This window comes from Citrus sinensis, chromosome 5 (assembly GCF_022201045.2).
Source record: "Citrus sinensis cultivar Valencia sweet orange chromosome 5, DVS_A1.0, whole genome shotgun sequence".
NCBI lineage: Eukaryota > Viridiplantae > Streptophyta > Magnoliopsida > Sapindales > Rutaceae > Citrus > Citrus sinensis.
In genome coordinates, this window is record NC_068560.1 from 18,891,113 (window position 1) to 18,915,024 (window position 23,912).

Sequence of the window (23,912 nt, forward strand, 5' to 3'; positions counted from 1 at the left end):
CAAACATTAAAATCTTCATATGATGAATCCTTTAATTGATAATAGATTAAGTTGATAATTAAATAGTGGTCAGTTACCTAATTAACAAACATAATCATGACAATAATTTAGAGAATAAACAAATACCCAACAAGCAATAAAACAATTAAAGCTTAAGAAAGATCTCACAGTAATGATGAATCAAAGCTTTATTAACCTTCAACCAGAATAATAGGTTTAGTTCTTCATAGAGAGAAAAGAAAAATTTAGATCTAGGGTTTCTTTTTCTTTCCTCTTCCAAAAAAATCTCCTTCCCCCCTGTTTTTCATGTCTCTTTTCTCTCTTATAGAGTTCTTCCAAAAATAAAATACTAATATCTAAAATATTATCTAAATATTAAATTCAAAATTACAAAAATAACCGAAAAGATAAAACACGTTAAAATAAAAACTGCAAGTCCTTAGTTGACAGCACGCGCCCACGCCTTATTAACAAAGTTCTTCTGAAGCTCATAATTTCTTCAGGCAAACAATCATCCTCAAACATCATCTTGTAGCTCAATTTTAGCACCAATCAATAGAATTGCACCTACAAAAATAAAACACAAGTAAATCACTATTATTAAGTGCAAAACATCGATATTAAAGGAAGTAAACAATGCAAAACTAGTGCATAAATTGCACTCTAACAAATTCCCCCACACCAAGATAATGCTTGTCCTCAAGCATATAACTCAAGACTAATCCCAAATCTCCACTCAATTCTCATCTCAGCTCATCCAAAAACAATCTTAAGCAAGCATACCTCAAGAATTTAAGTCAATCAACATTCGAGAGACAAGGATTTTAAAGCATAAGATCTCATAAGCTAGTATAAAAACATTCAACCACCAAGAAGATCCATTCAAAATTCAAGTGCAACAAGATTTAATAGCCCTCTCATTGACTTCACTCCATCTCAAAGTGTTTAGGGTATCATTTATGCACTCAAATCAAATCAAAGAATGCTATTACCATAAGCTTGCTCATATATCACATCTCAATCCACAAAACATGAATTAAATGCAAAAATCTAAGGGTCTTAAAAAGGTCGTAATAGGGTTAAATGGGTTAAATGAAAAAGAAAGGTCTATGAAAGAAAAAGAGATTAAAATGAGAAGAATGAACTCATTGAATGAACCTTATGATATGAAAACGCTTATTTCTACTCAAGTCGCCAAGAATGTAAACATTTTTTTCTCTTTTTTTTTTTTCACAGTAATGGTGAACCAAACAAAAGAAATGAACCTTGCACAATGTAATTCAAGCATAATGCTTGTTGATCTAATTGAGAAACTTTAATTCAAGGTAGCAAGAGCAACAAAATATATACAAAATATATCCAAACAATGATCCAAAAATTTCCTTATATTGAGGCTCAAAAAGAAGGAAAATGGGTAAGTAGATGGAGAGAATTAGATGGGTAAAATAATAAAAAAAAAACAAGTGAAGAGAATGGTTAAGGCTCAAACAAAGATAACAAATAAATGTCTTCGGGTGGAGAAAAAAAAAGAAAAATGCAAAAATAGAAAAATGGAAAGTGGTTTGCCCTTATCATTTTAATGCATAAAATCCCGTAATGCGGCTTCAACATACATAACAAAGCAAGTTCTAGAATAAACAAACTAAGATTGATATTCACATAACAAAAATAATTAGAGCAAAGTGGTTGCTCATAGGTCACAAAGTTGGTAAATTTGCCATGAAATCATGTACACTCTTCAAATGAATCAACCATCAATAGTGGTGTAGAATGAGAAGAAGGTATGAGTGATATATAAAAGGAAAGGTAAAAAGGATAAGAAGCCAGAAAGATGTATGTAGTAATATAAAAAATAAAAATAGATGTAAATAATTTGAGATAGATGGGAAAAGAGTAGTGAGAAAGAAAAGAAAAGAAAAAAAATTAAAAATAATATATGAAGCATACTAACTCCAAAATCATTTAAGGATGAGCAGAGTGAAAATAATAGTTCCAGACATCAATATTACAAAAATCCCTCCCCCACACCAAGAACTTACATTGTCCCCAGTGTATGATAATCAAAGCTCACATAAAGAAATAAAGCGTAAGGATAAAAGATTAAAGGCAAAACGTCCCTGAATTGTGAGCTTTGATCCACATAACGTCTATGGGCTTGGCGGAAATGGTGGGATAAATCCCACACTCTCGAAGTATGCGGTCAAATTCTGCTCTATCTTGTTTGCTCCATTTTCTCTAACTGAATGCTCAAAGGTAGTGCAGATGTAGAAGGAATAGTTGGTGGGGCAGCAGTTTCGTCGTCAAACTCGTCATAAGAGGTATCACCACTCCTGGCATAAAGCTTCTCTGGAAGTTGAGTGAGTCCTGATTCAGTAAACTGAAATCTCCCCTCCTTGAATTTGACCACACCTGTTCTTTCAAGCAAAGACATATCCAAAAATTCCTTTTTGCAAACAGGATGTAAATCATTATTGTCAGGATCAAGCACACATAAGTTTATAACTAACAGAGTAATGTATGGACCAAGAAATAAAGTCCTATACCTTTTAAGCACACTCTGAAATTGATCTGCTAACCAAAAACCTAGATTAGGCCTCACATCATTTAACATGCACCAGATAAAATAAAACTCAGTTTTAGAGAAAACTCCAGAGTAATCTTTCTTTCCTAAAAAATTATATGCTAAGGACCGATGCACACATTTCAAAACAGGATCATGTAAGAAAGAGCTCTTTGATTTACTCAGGTCATAGGCATTGTGATCAAAAGATAAATTACGCCAAAGACCATAAGGCTCAAAATTTTCGCTAAAGTCACAAGTTGTCCCTAAATATGCATCACTAGAAGAATAATCATCATCAATGAATCCTAAAGCTAGGTTTAAATCTGTGATAGATTGTGAAAAATTTCATCCCATGAACCTAAACTTTATAACATTCGGAGTATGCAAAGTAAAATCATTCGGTATATTAAATTGAAAAGTAGCATAGAACTCCCTAATCAACTCAACATAACCTAAACAATCAACATCAACAAACTTACGCAAACCAATCTTATCTTTCAAAGAATTAAAATTATCCTTAACATTCAATTTTTCAAGAGTCGGGTAATGAATATACTTAGCTAGAAGTATTTTTCACTTGGAAATATCTTTGTACCTTTCTTTCTCTTGTTGAGTCGTGAATGTAAGGCACCCTCCGAGATTGGATTCAGCAAGTGGCAAAACACTCATGCCTTTTCCATGTTTCGATCTTTGTCTCACGGCTTGGTGTGAATTTGAAACTGTGTTCCATGGGACCGTAGTGGGAGCGGCAATCTTGGATTTCTTTGTGACGGGTTTCATTTTAGACGTTGATGACTTGGAAGTTGATGCTTTCCTCTTCGGTATTGTTACAGTAATTTCACTCACAGGTTTTGTTTGAATGCGAAAAGCGGCGGTTCTTTGAATAGAGGAGAGTGACGCTTCGTGGGTTGCTGGACGTAGGCTGCTTGCAGGGCTGGTGCAGACGCGCGCTGGTGCTGCGCGCGGGTGGTGCTGCGCTCGGGATACTGGATGACACGCGGCTGGGGACGCGGGACGCGACTCCTGGTGGGATTCTGGATGCGGCTGCTGGTGGGATGCCAGTCATACGTTAGGGATTAAAACCCTAAAAAAACCCTTTTTTTAATTTTTTTCAAATAAAATAAAAAAATAAAAAAAAATAAAAACCTTTTTTTCCGATTTTTTTGTATCAAATAAAATAAAAAAAATAAAATATATAAAAAAACCTTTTTATTTTCGATTTTTTTTTATTATTGAAACTAAAAACTAAAAGAGACACTTGAGACACTGATGGTTGTTGAAGCCAACAAAAATAAATACCTACTCTAAATAAATTGTGTATAGTGATTGAGCAGGGTTGTGTCCACAGAGATCGGTAATTATTTAAATCCTTTTAAAATATAAAATGCAAAATGGGGGAATTGTTGACAATAATAAAAATCAAATTAAAATAAAAAGAACGCAAATTAAAATTATAATTCAAATTGGAGAAAGCTCTGGTTGAAGGGATTAACTCAGCTTGATTCGACTACTGATCATTGATTCAAATATAAATTATTACTACTTATGAATAGACCGGTTATAGCTACTGAGACCCTCTAATAGCCAATCTCTCCTTAACGAGTCGATAACCAAGGTACAACCGTTGGTTATTTTCCTAATCAATAGACAACTCTAGATACGATCATAAGATTTAATCAATTGACAGCCTGAAAAACCAGAGAGACCCAAATCCTAATCAACAAACGCATACGATGGTTCATTTAAATTAGATTGTTTATTCTCATAACACAACTCACTGCTATGTTATTTGTCACAAACATTAAAATCTTCATACGATGAATCCTTTAATTGATAATAGATTAAGTTGATAATTAAATAGTGGTCAGTTACCTAATTAACAAACATAATCATGAAAATAATTCAGAGAATAAACAAATACCCAAAAAGCAATAAAACAATTAAAGCATAAGAAAGATCTCACAGTAGTGATGAATCAAAGCTTCATTAACCTTCAACCAGAATAATAGGTTTAGTTCTTCATAGAGAGAAGAGAAAAATTTAAATCTAGGGTTTCTTTCTTTTCTCAAAAGTCTCCTCCTTTTTCACAATAGATTCCTCCCTTAAATACTCCCTCTCTCTTCTCCTCTAGAGTTCTTTTTAAAATAAAATACTAATATCTGAAATATTAAATTCGTAATTACAAAAATAACCAAAAATACAAAACACGTTAAACTAAAAACTGCAGGTCCGTAGTTGACAGCACGCGCTCACGCCTTATCAACAAAGTTCTTCTGACGCTCATAATTTCTCCAAGAAAACAATCATCCTCAAACATCATCTTGTAGCTCAATTTTAACACCAATCAATAGAATTGCACCTACAAAAATAAAACACAAGTGAATCACTATTATTAAGTGCAAAACATCGATATTAAGGGAAGTAAACAATGCAAAACTAGTGCATAAATTGCACTCTAACAAATTCCCCCACACCAAGATAATGCTTGTCCTCAAGCATATAACTCAAGACTAATCCCAAATCTCCACTCAATTCTCATCTCAACTCATCCGGAAACAATCTTAAGCAAGCATAGCTCAAGAATTTAAGTCGATCAACATTCGAAAGACAAGGATTTTAAAGCATAGGATCTCATAAACTAATATAAAAGAAAAACATTCAACCACCAAGAAGATCCATTCAAAATTCAAGTGCAACAAGATTTAATAGCCCTCTCATTGACTTCACTCTATGCACTCAAAGTGTTTAGGGTATCATTTATGCACTCAAATCAAATCAAAGAATGCTATTACCATAAGCTTGCTCAGATATCACATCTCAATCTACAAAACATGAATAAAATGCAAAAATCTAAGGGTCTTAAAAAGGTTGTAATGGGGTTAAATAGGTTAAATGAAAAAGAAAGGTTTATGAAAGAAAAAGAGATCAAAATGAGAAGAATGAACTCATTGAATGAACTTATGATATCAAAATGCTTATTTCTACTCAAGTTGCTAAGAATGTAAATATTTTTTTTTCTTTTTTCTTTTTTTCGATTTTTTTTGTTTTGTTTTTTCTTTTTTTTTTTGGAATCAAACAAAAGAAACGAACCTTGTACAATTTAATTCAAGCATAATGCTTGTTGATCTAATTGAGAAACTTTAATACAAGGTAGAAAAAGCAACAAAATATATCTACACAATGAGTCCAAAAATCTCCTTAAATTGAGGCTCAAAAAAGAAGAAAAATGGTTAAGTAGACGGAGAGAATCAGATAGGTAATGGTTAAGGCTCAAACAAAGATAACAAATAAAGGTTTTCGGGTGGAGAAAAAGAAGAAAAATGTGAGAATAGAAAAATGGAAAGTGGTTTGCCCTTATCATTTTAATGCATAAAATCCAGCGGCTTCAACATGCATAACAAAGCAAGTTCTAGAATAAACAAACTAAGATTGATATTCACATAACAAAAATAATTAGAGCAAAGTGGTTGCTCATAGGCTCAAATCCTCACAAAGTTGGTAAATTTGCCATCAAATCATGTACACTCTTCAAATGAATCAACCATCAATAGTGGTGTAGAATGAGAAGAAGGTATGAGTGATATATAAAAGGAAAGGTAAAAAAGATAATAAGCGAGAAAGATGTATGTAGTAATAAAAAAAATGAAAGATAAAATGTGAGTGATGAAAGAATATGGCAAAATAAAAATAGATATGAATAATTTGAGATAGATGGGAAAAGAGTAGTGAGAAAGAAAAGAAAAATAATAATATATATGAAGCATACTAACTCCAAAATCATTTAAGGATGAGTATAGTGAAAATAATACTTCCAGACATCAATAATGCACAAATCACTCCCCCACACCAAGAACTTACATTGTCCCCAATGTAAGATAATCAAAGCTCACATAAAAATTAAAGCGTAAGGATAAAAGATTAAAGGCAAAAACTTCCCTGAATTGTGAGCTTTGATCCACATAACGTCTATGGGCTTGGCGGAAATGGTGGGATAAATCCCACACTCTCGAAGTATGCGGCCAAATTCTGCTCAATCTTGTTCAGCTTGTGCTCCATTTTCTCTAATTGAATGCTCAAAGGTGGTGCAGATGTAGAAGGAATAGTTGGTGAGGCAGCAGTTTCGTCGTCAAACTCGTCATCAGAGGTAGCACCACTCCTAGCATAAAGCTTCTTTGGAAGTTGAGTGGGTCCTGGTTCAGTAAACTGAAATCTCCCCTCCTTGAATTCGACCACACTTGTTCTTTCAAACACAGACATATCCAAAAATTCCTTTTTGCAAGCAGGATGCAAATCATTATTGTCAGGATCAAGCACACATAAGTTTATAACTAACAGAGTAATGTATGGACCAAGAAATAAAGTCCTATATCGTTTAAGCACACTCTGAAATTGATCTGCTAACCAAAAACCTAAATTAGGTCTCACATCATTTAACATGCACTAGATAAAATAAAACTCAGTTTTAGAGAAAACTCCCGAGTGATCTTTCTTCCCTAAAAAATTATATGCTAAGAACCGATGCACACATTTCAAAACAAGATCACGTAAGAAAGAACTCTTTGATTTACTCGGGTCATAGGCATTGTGATCAGTAGATAAATTACGCCAAAGGCCATAAGGCTCAAAATTTTCACTAAAGTCACAAGTTGTTCCTAAATATGCATCACTAGAAGAATAATCATCATCAATGAATCCTAAAGCTAGGTTAAAATCTGTGATAGATTGTGAAAAATTTCGTCCCATGAACCTAAACTTTATAACATCCAGAGTATGCAAAGTAAAATCATTCGGTATATTAAATTGAAAAGTAGCATAGAACTACCTAATCAACTCAACATAACCCAAACAATCAACATCAACAAACTTACGCAAACCAATCTTATCTATCAAAGAATCAAAATTATCCTTAACATTCAATTTTTCAAGAGTCGGGTAATGAATATACTTAGCTGGAAGTATTTTTCGCTTGGAAATATCTTTGTACCTTTCTTTCTCTTGTTGAGTCGTGAATGTGAGGCACCCTCCGAGATTGGATTCCGCAAGTGGCAAAACACTCATGCCTTTTCCATGTTTCGATCTTTGTCTCACAGCTTGGCGTGAATCTGAAACTATGTTCCATGGAACCATAGTGGGAGCGGCAATCTTGGATTGCTTTGCGACGGGTGTCTTTTTAGATGACTTGGAAGTTGATGCTTTCCTCTTCGGCATTGTTACAATAATTTCACTCACGGATTTCGATTCACGCGGCTGGAATGCAGGGCGTGGGCTGGTTGCGGACGATTGCTGCTCGGCTGGAGCTTGCAGGTACACGGCTGCTGGTTCAGGTTGCTCGCGGATGGTTGTGCTGCGCGGGTTGGAGCTGGTTGCTGCGGGAGATGCTTGCTAGTTCAGGCGGGCTGGTTTGCTACTGGTGTGCTGCAAGCGGCTGGAGAAGAAAACAATTTCTGGAAAATTAGGGATTTTGTGAACAGTGAAATTTTTTTTAAATTGTTTTTTCAAATAAATAAAAAAATTAAAAGAAAGAAAAAAAACCCTTCTCTTTTTTTTTCGTTTTTCGTTTTTATTTTTTTATTTTAAAAAAAAAATAATAAATAAATTTTATATATATATATTTTAGTGATGAATCACTTGAGACACTAAAAATTTCAGAAGTACTTTTTTAATAAGCACGTGGGCACGCCTTAAAATCATTTTACTTTAAAATCACAGAAGTACTTATTAGTTAAAACGTGGGCACGCCTTACCAAAAATTTTCTTCTGGCCAAAATAAGCAAAAACATTATTTAAACAATCTGAATCAAAATTAAAAACAAAAGATATAACAAAAATCAAAATAAATAAATCCTTTGGGTTGCCTCCCAAAAAGCGCCTTTGTTTTATGTCTTTGGCTAGACACATTCATGCATCAATCTCCATAAATGGGACTCTCGAGAGCCACATCCTCCACAATATTCACTGAAAAACATTCATAAAAAGGTTTTAAGCATTGACCATTAACCTTAAAAACTTTGTCAGAGGTCGGACTCCGAATCTCAACTGCACCATGAGGAAAAACATTAGTAACAATAAAAGGTCCAACCCAGTAAGAACGTAATTTACCCAGAAAAAAGTTTAAGCTTAGAATGAAAAAGAATAACTTTTTGACCAACAGAGAACTCCTTTCTCAAAATCATTCTGTCATGAAATGTCTTCGTCTTTTCCTTGTAAAAAACTTTTTGCACTATAGGGTTAATAACATCCACAGAAAATACCGAATGTTCCTCATTAGGATATTTCATGGCATCATTCATATTGAATTCATATTGAATTCATTCATATTGAATTCTATAACCTCTCCATTTTAGTCCTAGCAGTCTTAAGAAAAGGTATTCCTAGCAAAATTGGGACAAAATTAGAGGAGTTATCCTCTTCCATATCAAGTACATCAAAATCAGCAGGAAAAACCAACTCATTAACTTGTACTAAGACATCTTCTAATATCCCATCAGGATATGCATTAGACCTATCAACTAGTTGAATTATCATGCCAGTTTCTTTAATGGACCAACATTCAAAGATGAATAAATGGAACGAGGCATGACATTAATAGAAGCTCTTAGATCTAACATAGCCTTTTCAACTCTAACACTACCAATTTTACAAGGGATAATTAACATACCTGGATCCTTGCACTTAGGAGGTAGTTTCTTTTGAAGAACTGCTGAAACATTCTCCCCCATGTGAACTTTTTCATCTCCTCTTAATTTTCTCTTGGAGGTGCACAGTTCCTTAAGGACTTTAGCATATCGAGGTATTTGTTTTATAGCATCTAATAAAGGAATATTTATCTCAACCTTGCGAAATGTCTCAAGGATATCATTCTCTTGTTCCTCCTTCTTGGATTTTGTAAATCAGCTTGGAAAAAGAGGAGGTATCACAATAGGTAGGGGTTTCGCTCTGGTGGGTTGCGCATCTTGAGATTTAGGCATCAATTCATTCTTCTCAAGCTCATCTTCTACATGTTTTGTCACTTTCTTACTAGGCTCTTGCAACTCCTTCCCACTTCTAAGGATGACAGCACTAACATTTTGCTTTGGATTCACCTCAGATTGTGAAGGCAATCTCCCTAATACTTGAGACTCCAGACGGCTCACTGTAGTCGCCAATTGACTCATTTGGCTCTCCAAATTCTGAATACTTGTTGTAGTTGCCTGCTGAAATTGTTGAGTGTTAGTCGCAAGTGATTTAACAATTTCTTCAAGAGATATACCTGACTTGGAGTTTGACTGTGGAGGTGCTGGTTGTCTTGGTGGATACTGTTGTGGGAATCCTGACGGCCTAACTCCATAGCTGAAGTTGGGGTGATCCTTCCATCCTGGGTTGTATGTTTGTGCATAAGGATCATACCTCCTCTGAGGCATGCCTAGAAATCCTTCAACTGCATTGGCTTGTTCAACGGGTTCTTCTTGAAGTGTAGGACACATATCAGTTGAATGACCCATATTGGAACAAATGCCACAAGTCTTTACCTGTTGCACATTACCTACAACAAAATTTTCCACAAGAGAAGTAAGTTTGTCTAAACGTTGTTCAACAGAAGAAATATTTACCTCATTCACCTTTCTTGAAGTGGCATCTTGCCTGCTGCCAAATTGTTGTGCATTGGCAGCCATACTTGATATCAACTCCCTTGCTTGAGTAGGGGTCTTGTTCACCAACACACCTCCACTAGCAGCATCTATCATACTCCTATCCATTAATGATAGCCCTTCGTAAAAATATTGAATAAGAAGTTGATCAGAAATCTGATGCTGAGGACAGCTGGCACACAATTGTTTAAATCGCTCCCAATACTCATACAAAGTCTCCCCAGGAAGTTGTCTGATCCCACAAATATCATTTTTTATGTTGGCAGCTCTTAAAGCAGGAAAGTACTTCTCGAGGAACTGCTTCTTCAAACCATTTCACGTTGTAATCGATCCAGGAGGCAAGTAGTACCACCAGTCTTTAGCTAGTCCATCTAAAGAGAAAGGAAAAGCACGCAGTTTAATCTACTCTTCAATCACGCCTTGTGGCCTCATACTTGAACACACAATATGAAACTCCTTGAGATGTTTATGAGGATCTTCACCTGCAAAACCATGAAACTTGGGTAACAAATGACTAAGACCAGACTTTAATTCAAATTTTACCTCCAAGTCTACATATTGAATGCAGAGTGGTTGCTGATTCAAGTCTAGTTCAGCTAACTCTTTAAGAGTTCTTTCTACAAGTGCAGCTCTATCCATCACTTGTTCTTCTGAATCGCTAGATGATTCAACTAAATCAGGCACCGTATCTGTTTCAGAAAGCAAAGGCGACGAGGATCGTTGCTTAGCTCGCTTCGTCTGTTGTCTCAGCTGGCGAGCTGTCTTCTCAATTTCAGGATCAAACGAAAATGTACTTGTACGAGAAGAACGAACCATACACCAAGTAAAACGTAAAAAGGATTAAATAAACGACACCAATCCCCGGCAACGGCGCCAAAATTTGATGGTTGTCGAAGCCAGCAAAAATAAATACCTACTCTAAATAAATTGTGTATAGTGATTGAGCAGCGTCGTGTCCACAGAGATCGGTAATTATTTAAATCCTTTTAAAATATAAAATGCAAAATAGGGGAATTGTTGACAATAATAAAAATCAAATTAAAATAAAAAGAACGCAAATTAAAATTGTAATTCAAATTTGAGAAAGCTCTGGTTGAAGGAATTAACTCAGCTTGATTCGACTACTGCTCATTGATTCAAATATAAATTATTACTACTTATGAATAGACCGGTTATAGCTACTGAGACCCTCTAATAGCCAATCTCTCCTTAACTAGTCGATAACCAAGGTACGACCGTTGGTTATTTCCCTAATCAATAGACAACCCTAGATACGATCATAGGATTTAATCAATTGACAACTTGAAAAACCAGAGAGACACAAATCCTAATCAACAAACGCATACGATGGTTCATTTAAATTAGATTGTTTATTCTCATAACACAACTAACTGCTATGTTATTTGTCACAAACATTAAAATCTTCATAAGATGAATCCTTTAATTGACAATAGCTTAAGGTGATAATTAAATAGTGGCCAGTTATCTAATTAACAAACATAATCATGAAAATAATTCAGAGAATAAACAAATACCCAAAAAGCAATAAAACCATTAAAGCATAAGAAAGATCTCACAGTAGTGGTGAATCAAAGCTTCATTAACCTTCAACCAGAATAATAGGTTTAGTTCTTCATAGAGAGAAGAGAAAAATTTAGATCTAGGGTTTCTTTCTTTTCTCAAAAGGCTCCTCCTTTTTCACAATAGATTCCTCCCTTAAATACTCCCTCTCTCTTCTCCTCTAGAGTTCTTTTTAAAATAAAATACAATATCTAAAATATTAAATTCCTAATTACAAAAATAACCAAAAATACAAAACATGTTAAACTAAAAACTGCAGGTCCGTAGTTGACAGCACGCGCCCACGCCTTCTCAACAAAGTTCTTCTGACGGTCATAATTTCTCCAAGAAAACAATCATCCTCAAACATCATCTTGTAGCTCAATTTTAACACCAATCAATAGAATTGCACCTACAAAAATAAAACACAAGTGAATCACTATTATTAAGTGCAAAACATCGATATTAAGGGAAGCAAACAATGCAAAACTAGTGCATAAATTGCACTCTAACAGACACAAAAAAAAAATTACAGAAGTACTTTTTTAATAAGCATATGGGTAGATCTTAAAACTATTTACTTTAAAATCATAGAAGTATTTATTAGTTAAAACATGGGCACGCCTAACCAAAAATTTTCTTTTGGCCAAAATAAGCAAAAATATTATTTAAACAATCTGAATCAAAATTAAAAACAAAAGATATAACAAAAATCAAAATAAATAAATCCTTTGGGTTGCCTCCCAAAAAGCGCTTTCGTTTTATGTCTTTGGCTAGACACATTCATGCATCAATCACCATAAATGGGACTCTCGAGAGCCACTTCCGCCACAATATTCACCGAAAAACCTTCATAAAAAGGTTTTAAGCGATGACCATTAACCTTAAAAATTTTGTCAGAGGTCGGACTCTGAATCTCAACTGCACCATGAGGAAAAACATTAGTAATAATAAAATGTCCAACCCAGCGAGAACGTAATTTACTAGGAAAATGTTTAAGCTTAGAATGAAAAAGAAGAGCTTATTCAAGCACCTGCAATTAACATCAGCACAACAGGAACAATCTTAAATCAGCACCAAGAACAGATCAAACTGCCATCAAATGCCACAAAACCAAACAGTCTGCTACTGCCATCAAATGCAAGCAAACATATGCAACAAAACCAGATGCAAGTGAAATTCTGGAGAATATCGGATAAACCAAACCAAATGCCACACTTCTAGTAATTAGACTAGATGCAGTGTTCAATTAAACTAAATGTAGTCTCATATTACATTCAAAATTTCTAAAAAAAGCAGTGTTCCATCAGAGAAGCACCAAAACAAACCAATCTAATCCAGCATAATTACCAGCTCAACCCAAAACAATTACACATTATATTGACATATCAAAATTCGCTATCAAAACATAGCCAAATAAATGACAATAAAACTCAAAACAGACCCAAACCAACCGATGCTGCAGCCCTAGTAGTCATTGTCCGTTCCACTGCCATGGGTATTTAATGTTAGGAAGCAAATTAAGAATTAATGAAGTATTCATTTAACTATAATTATTGTAGTTATTTTATTTCATAACTGAATTATAATCTATGGTACTTGTGAACAAATTAGAGAATTTTTATATATGAATTATATATATGTGTGTGTATGTACATTTTGCTATTTATATAATAATTTAAAGAATATATTTCAATTCCCACAAAAAAATGGCTCCAATTTCAATAATTCCCGCCAAATAATTGAATTTTTTTAATTTACCACCAAAATATATCTTAAAGAAATGTTAGTTGTTCTTGCTAGATTTAACAAAAATAATTTGTAGGATTAATATTTAATTAAAATAATTAAATAATTTTATTATTCCAATTAAATATGTCATGTTTATATGACAGACAATAGTCATGAATGGGAAGTATTAGTTACATATTTTTCCTTGGGATTTCAGGCAAATGAAAAAAAGATTGAGAATGATTTCAAGAGGACAGGTGGATGATAAGTATTCATTTTTGTATATTTGGCTAATGTCCTCATTAGTGGATTTTTATGGTATTTATTTTTTTTTTTTGTTTATAATTTTCAATTAGTTGCAGTCCTAGAGGAAGAGCAGGCTGATCAAATTGATTTGTCTTGTTTTTGGGGCAATTTGCGACACGATGACCGTGATAATGCTCGTGACTGCTGGAAACTTTCTGATGGAAATAACTTTAGAGTTCGTAGCAAGCATTTCTGTTATGACAAAACAAAGGTTCCCCCATATTTTGGTTGTTTGTTATGGTATTTATATATCCTGCATATGCTAGGTCGACAGGTTATGATGTAGTTTGGTTGGCTCTTCTTGTGCTTTGTGCAATTTGTAACTGCAGATACCTGCGGGAAAACATTTAATGGATCTTGTTGCTGTTGATTGGTTCAAAGACACAGAGAATGGATCATGTAGCTAGGCATCAAGGCTGTGCTGCACAAGTAACTATTCTTTTCTTTTTATTTTTCCTTTTCCATTGATGCATTAGGAGAAAATACTGCCTGTGAGATACTACTATGTAAATAACTTCTCAAGGTTCATTGAATCTATAACACACTGAGCCCTATTCTAAAATATGTAGGTTGCTTCTGAAAAAGGGCTTTTCTCACTGATCTTTAATCTTCAAGTAAGTTTGTTTCATTTCAGAAGGTATAAGTTTCAAACTTATTGTATTGGGAGGTTGTATAGTTGTAACCTAAGCATCTGCAGGTTCCTGGTTCAACACATTATAGTATTGTATTTTATTTTGTCACAAGGCAATTGGTTACGGGATCACTTTTGCAACGGTTTCTTGATGGCGATGATGAATTTCGCAATAGTAGGTTGAAACTTATTCCATCTGTTCCTAAGGTATCCATCTTCGCCTTCATGTATTAGGACTATATTAACGTATACTTACCCTTTACTACACAGTACACTTCAATTTGTACAAAGAAGGCATGCATTTAGGTGTAAATATACTGATGGGTTGTATCTTCAAACTTCATGTCCTTTTTACCCTCTTGAATTTGTTTTGCACTTGTTCTTGATTTTAAGCACTGAATCATGCAGGGGTCATGGATCGTGCGCCATAGTGTTGGAAGCACCACTTGTTTATTAGGGAAAGCGGTTGATTGTAACTATCTTCACGGTCCCAAGTACTTAGAAGTAAATGCTCTTGGAATTTCTTTAGTACATGAGATGTTCCCCTTTCAAATAGCGTCCGATATCATTAACATGGTTTAACATTGTTCATCTTTCTGTAGATTGATGTTGACATCGGATCTTCTACTGTTGCTAATGGAGTTTTGGGCCTTGTAATTGGTGTAATTACGACATTGGTGGTTGACATGGCTTTGCTTGTACATAATTACACCATTGGTGGTTGACATGGCTTTGCTTGTACGGGTATGTATGATTGTTTTTTATTTTATTTTATTTTTTTACCCCCACTTCTAAATGGACACAAGGGAAAAGACATGATTTTGAGATATTGCCCTACAATTTGCATTTTTGCGTACTTGAATGTTCTCAGAATGGTATAAATAATGCTTCGAGTGTCTCTTCTTTATCTTGCTTTTTTGTATGCAGGCCAACACTACAGATGAATCACCAGAGCGACTGATTGGAGTTGTACGTGTTTCTAGTCTGCTATTATCCCAAAGTTGGAACCAGAGACATCATCATGACTGGTTTCATTTCACCTCAACTGTTTTTTTTTTTTTTAATTGAAAAAAAAATCATTTGTTTTAGGTATACGTACATGTATTTTGATCCCGTTTTCATTGTAATTGCTCATTTACTTTGAAAGAAAGTCATTGGTGTTTTCGAATGGGAATTTTGCATTAAAAAATGAAGAATAGTTAATAGGAAATTTCATGATTCTTTAGTTACTATTTTTGGAATGAGTGTAATAGTATTAAAGTTGGTTTCTACTCGCAAACAAGTGAACTACTCGATCCCCAACTGCGACCACGCTAATTGTCATTGTTTAATAGCTACTACTTTTAAAACTCAAAAACTAACAAAAATACTAAAAAAAATGATTTTCTTATGATGCTGTGAAAACATTTATGGGTTCACTTATTTCCACAAGATCTATAACAGGGTCTTGACTTCACGAAATTCTTTTAATTTAAAGGGTGCTGGTCTGAGAAAGTCAGTTTGACGGATTAATTTTACTATACTCATAAAATTATTCTTATTCTGATAATGCCACAAATGTTATGTTGTTTTCTTCAGCTAATGATCTTCTATCAGGACTAGTTGGAAATCAAATGCTTAAAACACCAATTGAATGAATAATGCAGAAGTTTAAACAGTATCTAATTGAAAATTGCATGAAACTTGAAACATCAATTCAAGTCCTTCCTTAAACAGAGAATGCATCAAACAAATCCAAAGTGTCTTGCAAGTCTGTAGCATGACTAAAAAATTGTAAATGCGTTTAGATTATTCAAGTACAGGAGAACGAGCAAGTTGAATCATGTACAAGAGATTGGCCTGGTTCGAGATAGCTTCTTCACTGTACCTGAAGGGTTGGCTCAATCTTTTCTTTAGAATTCTGCACATTTTGTAATTACTCGTGTAAGCAAGCATACATTACAATCATAATAATAATAAAGCAAGAGTAATGATACGACCATAACCTCTTGTGCACAAATAATATTGTACAAACTAATATGACATAATATAATTGAGTAATGATACGACCACAACCTTTTGTGCACAAATAATATTGTACAAACTAATATGACGTAATATGATTGATTAAACAAAACATAACATAACCCTCATAATTTATTTATTATTATTTTATATTTTCAATCAAACAATCATATTATGCCACGTTAATAGCTATAGAAATAATTTGCTAGATATTGCCAACACTTCATTGATACTCACCATTTCATTGAACAATTTTTTTATGGTGTCATTGAGGTTTCCTTCCCAACATCCTTCATCATCACCATCTTCTTCTTCGGTGGGTTTCACTTTGTTTAGCTTCGGTGCGTCTACGACTCCTTGAGAGAAAATCTTCATTGTTGGGCACTGTCTCACAACTACGTGTTCCAAGGACGGGAACTCAAGAGCGTAATTACCCAAACAAAAGCTTGTTAGGCTTGGCAAACAATCAAGTCCCAAGTACCCCAATTCCTCGAAGACAACGCAACCTTTCGCTTCTTCTCCAACCTGCAATTGTATGATTTGTTCTATCATTTTGCAATCAGCTATCTTCATTCTTCCGAGATTCACTAGACTTTCAGATGTTGAGAGCGTCAACACATTTATCAACCCATGACACTTCGATACTTCCAGAGTCGCAAGATTTTCCAAATGCCACGAAGGTGTTACTAATTTTTGCAACTTACTACATTCCGATATTTTTAGACGAATCAAGTTTGCAAATGCTTTGTTGGATTCGTCATTTTCCTTCCAGAGATGCTGCACTTTGTGTAATCTAGACAGCTCTAAATATCTCAATTGAGGGAAAGCAACCTGAAAATCAACAAAATTAAGTTGTAAATTAAAATATGTATCCAATCTCTGCAGTCTACCCCTGCATATTTTATGGACAAGATTAATCACGGCATTTTATATTTTATTTCCAAATTAGTATGCTTTGCAGTAGGATTCCAAATATAAGTATCAAATTGATTACTCTTTGAAACACATAAATGAAATCTGAGGCTAAATCCAATATGAATCAGCTAGGAAAACAGAGATGTAACACGCATAATCAATATAGTTCATCACCTCGTGTTATCAGGCATCCAATTAATTTCAGACATTTTTATAATTCATACTATAAAGTTAGTTAATAACTGCGGTTATATTGTTAAATCAGATATAAATTAAGATGACATGCAAAAAGATAGTCATTAAATTTGATTTGATTCTAATAAAATTACATCTGTGCGAACGAAAGTGAAGGGGAAAAAAAATAATAATCACCTTTTCATCGAAGAGAGGTTGTATTTGATCAGTTAGGAAGAAGTTCTCTTCTGATGTTAATTTTTCAGGTTCCTTGTTATCTGTTGTCACGTGCACTACAGAGTTGGATATGAATGTTTCCATATCAGGGCAATTCTCAATAGCTAGATATCTCAACTCAGGCATTTCAATTATATTCTCAGTGAAGTTGCAGAATCTTTTGAGTTTTGGAAGGTCCATGAGCGTTAGCTCGAAAAGCTTAGGAAACAGGGGGCCTATATGTTCTTTGTCAGCATTTAGCTCTTCCAAATGAAGCACCTCTTCTAGCGAATCACAATTCCTCACTTCTAGCCATCTCAAATTGTTCAAGCACCGTATCAGATTGGCAGGAATAGCACTCAACATATTCGTGCAGTCATCCACCACCAGGTGTCTTAAATTGTTGAAGAAGCTGACAGGCAGTGCTTGGCCATGCCATATTTCTTGCAAACGTGGAAAATGCCCGAGTTGCAAATACTTTATGTCACGAAATCCAATCTGCACAAACCAAAACAATTGCACTGGATATATACAATTTTTTTTCTTTTTGAAAGGCATTAGATATATATATACATTAAACTTACATGTTTTGTGCTTTAACTTCTAAAAATATATATACAAGGCAGGTGTACATGTTCAAATGTCCAAGTGCAAGGGAGATGCATAAGTAATTTCGACGAATCGATTTAACACATACCATTTCTTCGTAACACTTTTGTATAGTGGAATTAAGGTTGCCTTCCCAACGGCGCAATTCACCCTCTTCCTGTTAAGAATAGAATTAGTTAGTTAATGAGTATGCTGACATGGCAGCTGAGTCAGCTAAAGGTTGTTATAGAGGTTGTTAGTAGTAAATTGTGCGTGTGTGCAATGTGTGTAGAATCTTTCTTCCTATTTTCTTAGTAACCAAACAACATCACAGTTTCATATAAAACTTAATACTTCCTTTTTACTCACCTGCACTTCGTGCAGCTTTGGTGTGGATACGATTCCCTGAGAAAAAGTCTTCATGTTCGGGCAACGTGTCATAGAAATTCGCTCCAATGATGGGAATTCAAGAGTGTAATTCTCCAAACAAAAGCCGGTAAGCCTTGGTAAATAATCAAGTTCCAAAAATTTTAATTCGCTGAAAGCAATACGATTCTCCTTCGCTTCTTCTCCAACATGTCCTATGATTTCTTCTAATTTTTTGCAGTTCCATATATAAAGATTCACCAGACTAGTAGGAATTCCAACCTGCAAATAAAGAGTAGCATTCAACTAGATTCAAAGTATGTCAAAATCATACAACAATTGTTTTATGAAAAATAACAAACCATGAATGTCTACTAGATATTTTTTGTTAAAGAAAAAAGGAAAAACATTAAAACAAAAATAAATAAATAGAAGTCCAGAAAAACAAAGATAATGAAAATGCATTTACACTATTTAGTATTAGGAAAAGAATTTCAGGTAATTTTTAAATATTCTAAATTCATTTTTCATCTTGATGCTAGTTTTTAAAAATTTTTAATTTTCAAACATGCCTATTTTTAAAATAACTAAACTAAAACGCTGTATTTCCCATTTTTTTTCCCGATATTCATGCTTTTAAAAATGGAAAACATTTCTGGAAAACACTTCCCAACGCCATCAACATGGGACTGTTATAGAGTGAATATTTGAGGAAATGTTTTAATCAACGGTCGATTCAAAATGACCATCATGAATTTGTGCTTAATCAATGGCGTAATCAATTCATAACTAAACTAGAGATATTAACTACATTTGAACACTTTTCTTTTTTTTTTTAAATCGAAATCTAAAGACCCAAGGAAGAGAAATATATATGAATTTGTGAACTTAAGAGCTGAGTAACTAAGTATCTTTTAATTTCTGAAAATCTTATTTATTAGGATTTAAGAAAAAAAAACAATTAAATTGAATTATATTATGCTGTTAAATCGTGTTTAAAACAATTATATTGTTGACTTTAATGCAGGTGAACCTATAAATTAGATTGAAAATGCAGAGTTCAGAATGGTGATTTGAAGTACACTACTTTTTTTCCCTCCAGAAGTTTGAAGTACAATACTTGCAATAAATAATTTGTGAATGAAACTTATTTGTAAACACAAAAATGATTAAAATAATTGTTGAATGTTATTTGAAATAAAAATTCAAAATAAATATAGCAATCTTACCAATGGAGGGAAAATATTCAGTAGATTATTACACTCAGATATCTCCAATTTCTTCAATTTCCTAAAAGAGTTCGAAGCAAGCTGGTGGTGCCATATTTTTCTCAACTTATCAATTGAGTAAATAGATAATACCTCCAAACTAGGGAGTCGCACCTGAAGTTAAAAATTCAATGCAATTAGAGATGGATATTAATTAAATTTGAAGACTCAACGAAAGAAGAAATTAACTATTAAGAATAAAATTAATTAAAAAAAAACCTTTTCATCAAAGAAAGATTGAGGTTGCATTTCAGTGTGAATGACGTCTTCTGGTGAGGCAAAGCTACTTAGTTTTGGAAGTTGAAAGAGCGACAGGGAGTGTAGTTTGGGAAAAACCTTCAATTCATCGCTTCCTCCTAACCCCCCCGTGGTGTTGTTGACTACCCCTTCCATTGACTCACAAGACCATATTTCAAGATGTTGGAGTTGCCCAAGACTAAAAACCATAGAACATGAAAACAGATACTTCAGACGATGACAACGCCTCACGGTCACTTTTGTCAAGTTTTGACAACAATACATTCCCTGAAATTGATCGGGCCATAACTTTTCGATGCTTATTAAACCGTAAAGTTTCAGTTCCTCCAAGCGTGGAAAAGTAACCTGCAAAGCAAAACCGTACATTTTTGTTCCTTCAACTACAACTGTCTAATATAATATTCTTTCAATGATTGAAGATCAATCGTGATAATATATTAATTAATTAATTATTAAACAGAAAATTATTACCTGGTGAACAGGATCATCCTCTGCATTGATTTCTGTGAATCCCTGAGTTGTTGTTGGTTTCTCCATGTCGGGCCCTATACATGAACAAAAACAATATATAATTAACCTCTATTGTTGTTTTTTTCCCCCAAAAAAAAAAAGAATGAGCCAATGTCAATAATCCTACCAATAATTAATTTCAACACTTACCAATAATCATTTTCAATTCATCGCATTCTTCCACTCCAACTTTTTGAAGCCACAATAGATTTTTGGCCATAGAGAATGAGAAGAGATGCTTCAATTTGTTACAGTGTTCTACTTCTATAATCCTTAAGTTGCTGAAAGATTGATCTTCTCTCAGTTGGCTGCAGCATATCGTCTCCAAATTAGCTAAACCAATAAGATACAATGTCTCTAGCAAGGGAAAGACTTCGCAACCAACCCGTCTAACTGAACCGACAATATGTAAAATCTCAGAACAACTTTCTACATAAAGATGCTTCAATCGTGGAAAACCTTCCCCATCGTCTAATTCATGAACAACACTTGGAACACCCTCCAATGTTTCTAGCCAGAGATCTTCAGTTCTCTGCAGCAACATTCTCATTCCAGGATTCCTCAAAAGAATGCTAACACTTTTTAGCCGTTCGAGCTTCATCAATCTCGATGTTTCAGATTTAACGAACCAGCGGCCCCTCGCTTCTCCTATAAACATCTTATATCTTTGCAATTCCACAGAGACCAAATCCTGCGGTAGAATTTCGGCATACCGAACGTGTATCTCCAAAGTAGTTAGCTTTGACAACCCATTCAACTCGACAAGACTGGCATTGCTTCCTCCTTCAACCTTCTCCCACCGTTTGAAGCTATTACCCATGTACAATTCTTCTAATCGAGATAATTTTGATATGACATTCGGTGCTATCACCTCAAGCGTCCAACAATTGCTCAAATCTAGCAACTGTAACCGCCTCAGTTGTCCAATTTCAAGTGGCAACTGCTCAATATCGGAATCTCGAAAGCTGAGAACCTCCAATTTCTTTAGTTGTCCAACTTTTGCTATATCTTTTAGTCGGCAACCATCTAAACACAATGTTTGAAGGTTAATGAGGCGATCGAGTGATGAAGGTAATGAAGAAGAGCCAATTCCAGGAAACTGTAAAACTTTGAGTCCTTCCATCCCTTCAAAAAAGTGGTCTGAAACTTGAATAGAGCAAAGACCAATCGTATGCAACAAAAATAGCCCAAGACGGGGACATCGCATTCTTTGGGGAAGCACTTGATCACCTCTATAAGGTAAAGAAATAGCAATTGGATCTTTCCGTATTGTCTCTTCCATCTTTTTCTCCAAGTCGGCAACATTTGGGATATTAAACATGTGCTCGTCTTCTGCAATTGATACAGCAACTACACGAATGACGTCATGCATTTTGACTTCATCTTCAGCATCACCGTCCAACAATAAGCATAAAGATTTGAGTTTGCCGATCAACGTATGCACTCTACTCCTTGCTTCTTCCACTGTGTAAACTTCTTTAAAATAGCCCATACCCATACCATATCTCAATAAGTAAGGAACTGGTATAGCATGACCTTCACTAAATAGACCACAAAGAAGGAACAGAGATTTTGCTTCCTCACTTCTCAAGAAGTCGTAACTCAATTTTATGGAGAGGTACACATTTTTTTCCATTCCATCAATTTCTTTTGCATAGGAACTTCTTAGCTGGCGCAGCACATCTTTCCAAGTGTCAAGGCTCTCATTTTTCAAAGCTTTTGCAAGTGTAATCAGTGCAACCGGCAGTCCTCCGCATCTTCCAACGATCTCAACTGCTATAGATTGAAAAGCAGATGTTTTCATTGAATCACCCACTATCTTCTTAAATAACTGCAATGCTTCTTCTTTTGATAAAACATCGATCTGGATTTCTTTCTGAGAATTCATAAGATTGTGCAATAAATCTTGACGTCTAGACGTCAGTATTATCGTGCATCGTCTCTGATCATCCATTCTTTCTTTCTCAACATCCCCGGAAGGAATTCCAACTTTATCGAACTCCAGTTCTCTCCAAATATTATCCAATATAATGAGATGCCGCTCCTTGTTCTTCAATACTCCACATAGTCCATTTGCTCTGTCGAATATACTCTCATTCAACTCAAACTTTATGCCTAAATCAGAAGCAAGTTTGTCTTGAATTTTCTGATGATCTGGGTTCTCTGTTACCTCAGCCATAGCGACCTTATCGAACAACTTATCTTCCATCACTTGCTTCGCAACTTGCTTGACAAGCGTGGTTTTACCCACGCCGCCCATCCCGTAGACCCCAATTATCTTGAGCTTATCATCCTTCAACGCCTCCACAACATCTTGAAATACTTTCATTCTTGAGTCAAAGGCCTCGAAATCTTTCACTTGCATATGTTCTACCAGCTTTGGAGTAGGACGGTGGGAAACATTGGAGAAGTTGCCTTTTCCCACGAGACTAGCGGCAGCTTCTGCAGCCTTTGCTGCTTGTTTACTGAGCTGGTAACGAGAGATCAAGTTTGGGCACAATCCTTTGAAACAGAACTTCTTAGCTCTATCTTCATCATCAGTGATGGATTTTGCAGCGCCCTGAGTGAATTCCTTGACGCTATTAAGCCAGTCTGCAACATCCTTATAAATCTCATCTCCTTGTTGAGTAGCCTGATGAACGGGTATTTCCACCCTTTCTCTTTTATGTTCCAGCCGCTTCACTTTATCTTTTAGCTCATCTATGTAGCTCTGGTACTTGAACACATAAGATATCTGCCGTATAATCGGTTTGAACAGTGACTTTGCACCTTCTGATACGATGCTGGAAAAAGCAGCCAGACCCACTTCTGCAGCCATTGCCTGTTGCTTAACAAAATATATATATATATAAAATGAATAAAAATGTCAAAGAAAGGAATACAAATAAATTAAAATGAACTAGAGGGAAAGACAGAGAAAGAAAAGACCGCAAACAACATCGCGATATTGATCTTGAACCAACTGATACCTAAGTAGAGAATTTCTTTTTCTATCTAAGGATCAGAGGTTTCTCTATTAACAGAAAGGTATCCTTCAAGGAAAGTTGATGGAAATTAAGAAAGAATGGCTATCAAGATCAAGTATTCTGCTACTAAAAATAAACGTTATGACTTAAAAAAAAAAAATGATATGATTAAGAAAAACCGGAGAATTTTTTCTTAGGGAAGTTGATGGAAATTAAGAAAGAACCGCT

The 23,912-nt window shown here is 34.7% G+C and overlaps 2 protein-coding genes and 1 non-coding gene across 11 annotated transcripts in view; 2 read left to right on the forward strand and 1 right to left on the reverse strand.

Annotated features, from left to right (window-relative positions):
- The window catches only part of LOC102617357 (disease resistance protein At4g27190-like), a 123,777-nt gene that overhangs the window by 97,155 nt on the left and 2,710 nt on the right, over window positions 1–23,912 (reverse strand). For 4 of the 9 annotated variants that reach the window (XM_052441602.1, XM_052441599.1, XM_052441598.1 and 1 more), the window contains 6 exons: window positions 20,869–23,539; window positions 20,680–20,753; window positions 20,170–20,553; window positions 19,912–20,064; window positions 18,686–18,964; window positions 18,426–18,494 (listed from right to left, as the gene is read on the reverse strand). In XM_052441602.1, coding sequence (XP_052297562.1) covers window positions 18,426–18,494; window positions 18,686–18,964; window positions 19,912–20,064; window positions 20,170–20,553; window positions 20,680–20,753; window positions 20,869–23,536 — 3,627 coding nt within the window. In that variant the 5' untranslated portion in view covers window positions 23,537–23,539. Of the gene's footprint in view, window positions 1–16,066; window positions 16,320–16,660; window positions 17,255–17,710; window positions 18,227–18,425; window positions 18,495–18,685; window positions 18,965–19,911; window positions 20,065–20,169; window positions 20,554–20,679; window positions 20,754–20,868; window positions 23,546–23,912 lie in introns of those variants that run through there. The other 5 variants (XM_052441601.1, XM_052441600.1, XM_052441597.1 and 2 more) reach the window with 3 other exon arrangements.
- On the forward strand, window positions 10,346–10,452 carry LOC127902841 (small nucleolar RNA R71). Its single transcript, XR_008055479.1, has one exon. It is a non-coding gene; the product is annotated as a small nucleolar RNA R71 (small nucleolar RNA).
- LOC102627538 (protein ENHANCED DISEASE RESISTANCE 2-like) overlaps window positions 13,527–23,912 on the forward strand; it is a 109,010-nt gene continuing 98,624 nt past the window's right edge. The window contains exon 1 of the mRNA XM_052441663.1: window positions 13,527–13,800. Within this exon, the coding sequence (XP_052297623.1) occupies window positions 13,704–13,800 (97 nt within the window). The 5' untranslated portion in view covers window positions 13,527–13,703. The remainder of the gene's footprint in view (window positions 13,801–23,912) is intronic.